This window comes from Equus przewalskii, chromosome 19 (genome assembly GCF_037783145.1).
Source record: "Equus przewalskii isolate Varuska chromosome 19, EquPr2, whole genome shotgun sequence".
NCBI classification, from domain to species: domain Eukaryota; kingdom Metazoa; phylum Chordata; class Mammalia; order Perissodactyla; family Equidae; genus Equus; species Equus przewalskii.
In genome coordinates, this window is record NC_091849.1 from 32,270,322 (window position 1) to 32,279,669 (window position 9,348).

Consider the following 9,348-nt stretch of genomic DNA (forward strand, 5'->3'; position numbering starts at 1 on the left):
GACACACACAAGAGCAAATCGGACAAAATGTGTCAGGTGTTTACTCATCACTGGGAGGCTCTGGTTGTGGAAGACAGTTTGGCGAGGTGGGGTAGAGTTTATACAGGGGAGAACTGGTCTGGGGCCAGAACATAGTGTGGGAAAAAGAAAAGGAAGCTGATGGATGGGGTCTGGTTGTGGGCCTCTCAAGGCCCTCCTGCACTGCTCTCGGCTGCCTCAGGCTCCTCTGACTGATTCAGCTCTGCACGCTCCTCCTCCTCCTCCTGGTGTTCTGGGACCTTCCTGGGGAGGAGTATTGGGGAGAATTCTGCACATGGTTTCTAGCACTCCGTCATTCCTCACCCATTTCCCTCCTTGCCGACTGGAAGCCCCAAGTCTGAGGTGTCTGCCTTCTCCACTCACCGCTCCTTTCCTCGTTGTTGCCTCCTTCGCCACATGATGGCGCCGATGAGCAGGGCGGCTGTCCCCAGGCCTCCTAGGATCCCCAGGGCCAGGGCTAGGGTTCCCAGCCCCGACCCACCCACAGAGCCTGTAGGGAGATGGGGAGAATTGAGGGCACAGCCCCACCACTCGCCATTCCTCTCTTGTTGACCATCCCCCAAGTTATGGTGGGGTCTGTCTGCTTCTCTCTGACCTTATCCAACCCCTCACCTGCAGTTGGCCCCTCCTCGCCTGTTTCTGGAAAACAAAGTGGGAGCAAGTCAGAAGGGAAGGCTTCAATTGGGAGAGGGCTATTTAGTGGGAGTCCCAGTGGAGTCCTGCCCTTTCTTCAGTTCGGAGGGGTGAGGGGACAGGCTGGGCTCCTCCCTTGGTAGGGTTTGGGTGGGGCAGAGGAGGCCTAGGTGTGGGTGCACTGTGGGAGGGGTGGGGTGGCTCTTGGGGACGATGCCAGAATGGGGTGGGGAATTGGAGCCTGCACTGTCCCTCAGCCCAGTCCCGGGGTCCCTGGGCTTTGGAGAGAGATCTCCTCACCAATGATGCTGATGCTGACAGCACGGCTTTCCTGGGGCCCGTGGCTGGGATGGGTGGCCACACAGCTGTAGGTGCCCTGGTCTTGAGGCCCTACGTCAGGGAGGAGCAGCACAGGGCTGGGGGGAAGGGGCAGGGGTGTGCCCTGGTGGGGGGAAGGGAACAGGAGACTGTTAGAGCTCCTGTCCACACATCACATACTCCTGTCCTTTTGTCTCCGCATCCTCAGATACCCTGTTTTCCTCCCCAGTTCCTTGCCTGCCTCTTTCTCCATGAACCTCCTGCCCACCTAGTTGCCAATTATGTATCTACCTCCCAGCCCCCTCTCTCCAGGTAACTCACGTCCTTGATCCAGTGGATTTGAGGAGGGGGCTGGGCAGGGGCTTCACAGGTCAGGGTCACAGTACTACCAGGAGCTACTGCTCCACCTTCTGGCTCCACCATCAACTGGACCTCCTTCAGAGGCACAGGCTCTGGAGGTGGGAAGGGGCATGAGGTTGAGTTACACCTGTGTGTGGTCCCAGTGGCCATGGGCTTAACCCTTCCCTCCCTGAGGGCCACACTTTCAGAATGTGCTCTTCCGAGCTTGGGGCCCTCCCCACCTCTGCCCTCACCCCAGACAGTAAGCTGGAAGGGGGCCGTGTGTAGGGCTCGGCGCCGGGGAAGGCTGGGGCTGAAGCTACAGGAGAAAGTGGGGCGGGGAGCACCCCCCCGGGCTGGGGTCACCATCAGCTCCGACTGGAGTGTGAAAAGCCCTGTCTCAGGGTGTCTCCTGGTCTCTTCCTTCACAGATGCTCCTATGGTGTGGGGAGGACAAGGTAAGACATCCCAGGGTAGGTGTGGGAAAGGGATCAGAAAGAAGGCAGCTAAGAGGGCAGACCTTGGACTTACCTTTCCCATCAGGTATCAGGGGTTTCCCATCCAAGTGCCAGCTAAGAGTCCCAGCAGGGTAGCTCCCCTCAGACACACATGTCCCCACCTAAGGAAAGAGTGATCTCATCATCTTTGAAAATAAGAGACTCCATACACATACACACAGCTACACTCCCCTCCCATGCTCAGGACCACTTTCTACTTCTCCCCCTTTCTCCCACTACCTTATTGGGGACACCAGCCGTGAGTTCAGAGGCAGGATCAACAATTTCTGGCTTCCCAGGAATCTCTGAAGGAGGGAAAAATCCAATCAGAGGCTGTGGCTTTGAAGATTCTCACACCGGGTATGGGAATGAGGGTAGCTGAAGTCAGAGGGTCTCACACCAGGGCCAGGGAGCCACTGGCTGGGGTTGAAGGCTTTTCCTTAGTTGAGGGGTGGGCCTTGGAGAAGACCCTGGAACCCTTACGGTAGACTCGGACTTGGTAGTTGGACTTGGTCTCCTTTCCATTCCTGCTTGTTGCCCGGCACCGGAAAGTCCCCTCATCCTGGATCCCAACAGCAGGCAGGAGGAGGGAGCCGTTGGGGAGGATACGAGCCACGCTATCCCAGGGACCTCCCTGGGGAGACAGGACCTTCCAAGCTTCTGTTCGGCCTGTGTTCTGGGGACAGAAGAGAGGGGCCTAAACAGTGCATGCCCTTTGGGAAAGGACTGATGAGGCAGGGAGGTGGGGATGGAAATCGTCACTGTTCTCTCCGGAAGTGGGAAGGTTGCAACAGGAGCCCCGCTTACCAGTTTCCATTCCAGCTGCTGGGGTGGTTTCTTGGGAGCCCCCTTACAGTTGAGCACCAGTGGCTTCCCGATCCGGGCTGTGATGTTTTGACTGCCGACTACTGCCCCTGGGAGACAGCACCACAGTAGAGGGGCAGGTAGAACATAGGGGCTAATAAAACTAGAACAGGGTGGGTGAGGGAGCTTGAAAAGCAGTGCCCGGGTTCCAGGAAAGTTCTGGGGAGATTTTGGGGGGTGGGGGGTGGAGTGCTTTCTGCAGGGAGCGTCAGTGTCGGCGGCAGTGGCTCACCCCACAGACTGAGCACCAGCACCCAGGCTCCGGCCGCTGCCCCTGCTGCCATCCTGCTTCCTGCCCAGGCTCCTGGCTCTGTCTGCCCCTCTCAGTGCTGTGGCCACCGCCCTAGGTTGGGCTTGCACCCTCTTTCCTGCCCCCTGCCCCCATCTCCCCATCCTCTCCCGTCACAGGGAATGCTAGGAATTCATGCTACTTGGACAAGAGTCCTTCAGGTACCAGGAGAAACAATTATCACCCCACCCCTGGGCACTGCCAGCCTCTGGGCACAGCCACATCCGTGGGGGTGGGGAGTACACCTTCTAGGATCTCTTATCCCCTCAAGACCCCCAGCCTATTCCATCAGTCCACAGAGGGCGGGCTGCCTGGTGGACCACTGGGGTGCCATTTTGGCTAGGCAAGATTGCTAAGCAACAGGGTTCAGGCCAGGCTGTTTCCGTGGAAAGGAGGCGAGGGTGAAACGTGGGGCCTGGGTGGTGAGGGCAAGGCTGGGGGACTTGGGAAAAACCCCGTTTGGGGATTTTTGAGAAAAATATTTTTTTTTTCTGGGGTTTCTCATGTTTTTGAAAATAATTCTCAACTAAACCCAGGGAAAAAAGAAATTTCTTTATTTAAAACTGCATTTTTTTTTCTGTGAAACTACAAGTTTACAAGTGAGGAGAGAACTGCCCCCAGCCCGTGCCTCCCGCCCCCCCCACCCATCACACTCCCAACCTGCCCCCCAATCCTGCCCGGATCTTTGACGGGAGGGGTTCCCCACTATGACAGTCTTGTAAAATCCTGAGGCTGTTTGAGGGGTTCAGATGGTAGGGCTCAGGGCCAAGGATGGGAGAGTGGTGATTTGACTTTCCCCATACCTGGCTTTTGCAACCTCCCTCCTCTCTCTCCCCACCCTCTTGATTTTGGACTGAGAAAACAAAGATACCTCATTTCTGGGGAAATTGAGGGAGATACATACACAAGCAACCCCAACCCATATTTAACATATTTGGCAATAACCCCATCCCCATTCTTCCCCCTCCAATCTGCAAACAGTAGGTAAAACAAAAAAGACTTAAAGACATGTCACACACAGGGGAAGGTGGCATTTCCTCAAAATTACTAAGTCCAGCCCTGCCCAAGGGTCGTGGGAAGAGGGAGGAAGGCCAGCAGAACAAGCCCGACTGCCTCCACACGAAACGCGGCAGAAAGCTGCCTGCACAAGCAAAGATCACCTGGTTTTACGAGCAAAGGAGAACACCTAAGTCATTTTAGGGGGGCAGGTTTTGTGCCCTGCTAAATGTACTTTCTGATGGATAGGACTGGAGCCAGGCAGGCCTCTTCACCAGTTCTATTTGTTCCCCTTTGTCTTATGATCCCTTGGGCTATCACCCCTAATAGGGGAAAGCAAGAAATCAAAAAAAAAAAAGTCAACATATTTATAAAAACATCTACTTCCCCCAAACTAAATTAAAAATTAAGAACCAACAACAACAACAAAACAAAAAATCAAAAAAATACAGATGGATCCCAGGGTTTCTTTTTCTTTCATTAAAAAAAAAAAAAGTTCAACCCCAAAGCCCAGTCAACAATTCCCTAAAGTAGCAGAAACTCCCTCCGAGGTAGATATCTGAGTCAGACACTCTCGTCCACCGAGCGATTCTATTGGTTTAAGATGAGCTGCGTATGAGGTAATAAAGCCGTCTGGAGGGGCAGGGGGTGGGGAGGCACAGGGGCGTGGCCCATGTCCTCTGTCCAGAAGTTGTGTCCCCATTTTTGGCATCTCTGGTCAGGCAGGGCTGGCGTCTCCACAGATCCCAGAGCAGATAAGTGGGGTGGGGGAGGGAGAGTGGGAGAGCCCAGAGAGAGAAAGAGAAACAGAATAGTTGTATGTGTGTGTATATGAGAGAGGGAGAGTGGGGGACAGAGAGAGGAGAAAGGGATCTGAAAGATAGGTGTGTGTGTTTCTGTGTAAGAAAAGGAGGGAGAAAAAAGACTGAAAGAAGGAAAAAAGGGGGAGACAGACCCCACTCTTCCTCTAGGGGACTCCATTCTCCCTGCTATGTAATCAGCACCCCCAGCACTGAGAGAGTCTGGTGGGGGAGGGACGACCCCATTTGCCCGTCTCTGTCTTGTGCTTCTCCTGTGTCTGGGGTTTGTCCTCTGGATGCCTGCGTCCTCTTCAAGAGTCGCCTTGTGAGCCCCATACCCCTGTAGCCCTGAGGGGCGAGATCAGTTGGAAGTGTCAGAGTGAACGCTCCCTGGTCCCTCTGTCGGGGATGTCACTGAGGATGGGGTCACAGCCTCCTGCCAGCCGCCGTTTGCCTGGGAAAGGAGAGAAACAGTTGGGGTAGGGCTCTGGGAAATCTAGTATGGGGCACAACACTGCTAGGGAAAAGGCCCTTCTGTCCTGGTGAGATGTGGAGAGAGGGGGCTTCAGGTATCCACTCACCCTCATTTCCCGAGGGCTGTACATCTGGCCTCCCCCGAGGTTATCCCCGTAGCCCCCTGGCCCCATTGAGTGTCGGAGTGATTCCACCTGCAGGTGGCAAAGGAGAGCATGACACAGTGAGAAGGCTCAAAAGAAGAAAATTCCAAATCATGAAGGGAGGGAAATCGAGTTTGGGAATGCCCTACCCAAGGGGACATGGGCCACCTGACCTGGGAAGCAGAGTAGGAATCTCCATTGAGCCCGGGCATCCCCAGAAACATGTCTCCAGATCCTGAGAGATTGAAAGAGCCGCCAGAGCCTTGGGGGAGCAGAGAGGGAATGGGGGAAGAGTATAACAGAGCCTGCGATCGCAGACAGGAGACTCACCGCAGCTCTCAGTTTCCAAAAAGCCCTCTGAACTAGCTCTCAGGGGGTATGCCACTACCCACAAATTATCCACAAAACACTGCAACACTCAGAAAGAGCAGGCTGTTCCTGAGCCTCCCCTGGCCACTTGCTGGAAGAAAGGCAGAAGTAACTTTTTTGGAATGGCCTCTGTCCCCTGACATCCCCACCTCATCTCAGCTTGATCCCTCTCACCCCAAAAGGCCCCCTTTCTGCTATGATCCTGCTTAGATAGGAAGTGGGAACAAAAGCAGGAAGTGTGCAAAACAGCCAGCCAGGGTGGCAGTGGGATCCACCTGCGGAGGAAGGGGGTGTTGGGGAGCTGGTGCGGCTGTGGCCCCCCTGGGTGACTGACACGGCAGTTTTGACGGCATAGATGTTTGCCTCCTCTTGGAACTTTCCAATATTTTTCTTATAGCGAATCCGCTTGTTGCCAAACCAGTTGGAGACCTGTGAGGCATTGGGCAGAAAGGAGGGTCAGGTGGAAACCTTTCCCTCTGGAAGCCCCTCAGTCAATAGGATCCGAGAGCTTTACTGCCCGAAATTTCCTTCCCCAAGCCTCCCCAATACCTGAGAGACGGTGATTCCACACTTCTTGGCAAGCTCCTCCTTAGCCTCCTCACTAGGATATGGGTTACTCAGGTGAGAATAGAAATACTCATTTAGGACCTCAGTGGCTTGTTTGCTGAAGTTACGTCGTTTTCGTCTACAGAGGAGGAAGAAGGGTAGTGAGCACACTGGTGTTCTGGCAGGGCCTCCATGTTGCATAACTCCAGAGAGTGCCATGGTTATGGAATACTGTGTTGGGCAACATGGTGGCCTGGGGACTTGGAGAACACTGGGGAGGAGCCCAGTGCTGGGGGCCAGCCTGGGCCCCTGGGCCCCACCTGGCATCCAGGAAGCGGGAACGCAGGATCATGACCGCCTCGCAAGTGCTCTGCTTGAGCTGCATCTGGATGGCGCTGAACTTTCGATGGATGATGCTCACCATGCGTTCCATCTCCTTGGGTGCCACAGGCCGCGTGCGGCTCTGCTCCCTCAGCAGGTTCATGACGTGGGTCGTGAACTCATTACATGCCTGCAGTCGGGGCCAGTGGGCTGTGAGGAGGAGCCCTCTGGCTCTGGGATTCCCCACAAGAGCCCCTCCCTCCACCCACTCCAGCCTCCGCTCCTCACCTGCTCATACTTCTCCAGCTCTGAGTGGTAGATGTGGCGGATCTGGGCAAGTTTGCTGCGATAGTCTGAGTGTTCGATGGAGTTGTCAGGGGACACACCGCCCCCGGAGGCTGCAGCGGCTGCAGCTGCTGCTGCTGAGCCCCCCCCTTTCTCAGGCCCAGCCACACCCTCTGCCAGAAGCATGTTGTCCAAGCGCATCAGCTGTGGGTCCACCGGCTCTTCCTCTTGGGAGCTTCGAATGCTGAGGCCTAGTGTGCAGGCAAGTGGACTCAGGGACCCAGGGACCCCACACCCAGCTCTCAGCCCTGCTGGTGCCTCCTGGAGACCCAAGCTTCCAGGTTTTGGTTCCTTCTCCAATCCCCCTAGCAACCTTCCTAATCCCCACTTTCCTCAGGGCTCCAAGTTGTCAAGTCTTAGCTTAAATGCTATAGAGAACAGCATTCTATCCCCAGAGTTGAGGAATCAGAGGCGGACCCACATACCGGTTTTCTCCTTGATTTCACACAGGACGCTAAAGAGAGCAGGCTTCATTCGGTGGCAGTTTAGGGCATGTTTCCTTGGGAGGAACAGAGAGAAAAGTTGAGAAGCTACAGAAACAGAGTGGGAGTGCAGTGGGAGACCATGAGGGTGAGAGAGGGGAGCCTGGGAACAAGAAGGGAAACAAGAAAGCAGGACTGGGGGTGGAATGGAGCTGGGGGGGTTCTTAGGAAGACATCAGCTCATATAGGATGGAGATGTGGGGAAGCTGCTTGGCTTCAGGAAGATGGAGGGAAGGTGCAAGCAGCAGGCTAAGGACACCGTGGGTGGGCTGGGGGCTGTGGGGGATGGTCTAGAAGGGTTTAGAGGATGAATTTGGGGGTGACTGCAGAATTAAGGGTGACAAGGTAGATTTCAGAGGAAGAGAGATGGAGGCCTGGGAGAAGACTCAGAGTTTGAGGTGCCAGAGAGGAGTTAGGGGTGCTAAAGTGGGGAGTTCAGTATAGATGTGTATGGAGGGTCCTGGGACTGAGCAGGGCCAGAGGCTCTGATGCTCCTAGAGTCAGGCTGAGCAGGGGTGAAGGCTGGGTGAAGACCCTTGGAGGCTGGGCCATGGGTGGAGAAGGCTGGTAGGAGCTCTCGGGAGGGGTGTGGTGGTCCCCAGGTCTGGAGAGGAGTGGGGTGGGCTGGGTAGAGAGTTAGGGGAGAAGACAGCGTAGCAGTTTCTTACTCTGGGAGCCAGAAGGGGGCTCTGGAGATGGAAGGATGTTCCAGAAGAGTATGGGGGTCAGTGAGAAGTTGGGGGGGGGGTGAGACCACCTGGGGGTTCCCTCTGGAGGTTTCAGGGCCTGGGGGTGAAGGGAGGTTTGAGAGGGATCTCTCATCTCAGCGCTCCCAGGGATAAGGGGAAGAGAAGAGAGCTGTAGGATCCTGAAGTTGGGGGGTGGGGGCTCCCAGAAGATTCAGAGCTTGTGAATGGGGCTTCTGCTGGCTCTGTGTGGGGTCCCGGGATGGGGGCACTCACTTGGCCTGGGCCTCGTCCAGGCTCTGGTCGGTGATGGTCATTATCTGCTGCAGAATGTCCCCGATGTCTTGCTTCCCTCGGCCTCCCGGGACCCCCCCGCTACCCCCACCGGGGTCTCCGCCACCGGGAGGCTCGCCAGGCCCCCCAGGTTCCCCACCCACCAAGCCCAGGCCCCCCCGGCCCCCGCCTGGAGGGGGCGGCCCCAGTAGCCGCTCGTCCATAGTTGGGGGGGGGCCCTGAGGCCCCCTCCCTGCTCCGCCCCTCCCCCCGCCTGGTTACTTCCCCCCCTAAACTCGCTGGGGCCGCTGCTCCCTCCGCCCCAACCCCCGCCCGTCTACCCCGCTCCCAGCTCCCCCGGGGGTTCACCCCGGCCCGGATGGGAGACCTGGGGTACCGGCTGGGCCCCCCACAGGAGACCCCGGCCCCCGGCGGCGGAGAAAATGGAGCCGGAGAGAGAGGAGGCCCAAGCGGGGGTGTGTGTGAGAGCGAGCGAGGAGGGAGGAGGGAGAAGGGGGGGGAGCGAGGGAGGGAGGCTGGGGGAGGGGAGCCGGGGAGGAAGAGGAGGGGAGAAGAGAGGAGGAACGGGGAGGAGCTGGGGGCGGAGAGACACACAGAAACAGAGGAACTGAGACCGAGTGGAGGAGGGGAGAGGGAAGGGGGGACGAGGGGAGGAGACTAGCCCATGGGAGGAAAAAAGGGAAGGCCCCGGAGCTGGACTTCTGTGTTGGGGGCTGGGGTCTTGCCGCCTGGGTTCTGAATCAGGGATCTCGGGGATGTGGTCTCTGGCCGCTGGAATGCCTGGGTTCACAGACATCCCAGTTCATATTTCTTGTCCTAATGACTCCTCTCCCTGTTCTATTTAATTAAAACCGGGAGAGGGGGGTTGGGGGGGGATAATTAGGGAGGTCTCCAGCCGCTGCTTAATGAGCCA

General features: G+C 56.7%; 2 protein-coding genes across 9 annotated transcripts; both read right to left on the reverse strand.

The window, feature by feature from the left end:
- Positions 1-18: 18 nt before the first annotated feature.
- On the reverse strand, positions 19-3,127 carry AGER (advanced glycosylation end-product specific receptor). 8 transcript variants are annotated; one of them, XM_008543115.2, is made up of 11 exons: positions 2,923-3,127; positions 2,634-2,740; positions 2,310-2,502; positions 2,067-2,131; positions 1,861-1,948; positions 1,584-1,766; positions 1,312-1,442; positions 973-1,114; positions 652-678; positions 403-529; positions 19-282 (listed from the first exon to the last, which is right to left on the reverse strand). In XM_008543115.2, the coding sequence occupies exons 1-11, from the start codon at positions 2,972-2,974 to the stop codon at positions 186-188; spliced, it is 1,212 nt and encodes a 403-aa protein (XP_008541337.1). In that variant the 5' UTR covers positions 2,975-3,127; the 3' UTR covers positions 19-185. The 8 variants fall into 8 exon arrangements, with proteins under 8 accessions (XP_008541337.1, XP_070441889.1, XP_070441887.1 ...); XM_070585788.1 differs by having other exon boundaries at positions 19-307; positions 2,923-3,114; XM_070585786.1 differs by having other exon boundaries at positions 1,572-1,766; positions 2,923-3,114.
- A 1,152-nt stretch (positions 3,128-4,279) lies between these two features.
- On the reverse strand, positions 4,280-8,914 carry PBX2 (PBX homeobox 2). Its single transcript, XM_008543114.2, has 9 exons — positions 8,418-8,914; positions 7,399-7,472; positions 6,917-7,164; positions 6,628-6,818; positions 6,311-6,446; positions 6,037-6,190; positions 5,566-5,654; positions 5,357-5,443; positions 4,280-5,229 (listed from the first exon to the last, which is right to left on the reverse strand). Exons 1-9 carry the CDS (start codon positions 8,636-8,638, stop codon positions 5,137-5,139), a joined length of 1,293 nt encoding a protein of 430 aa, XP_008541336.2. The 5' UTR covers positions 8,639-8,914; the 3' UTR covers positions 4,280-5,136.
- Positions 8,915-9,348: the final 434 nt, after the last annotated feature.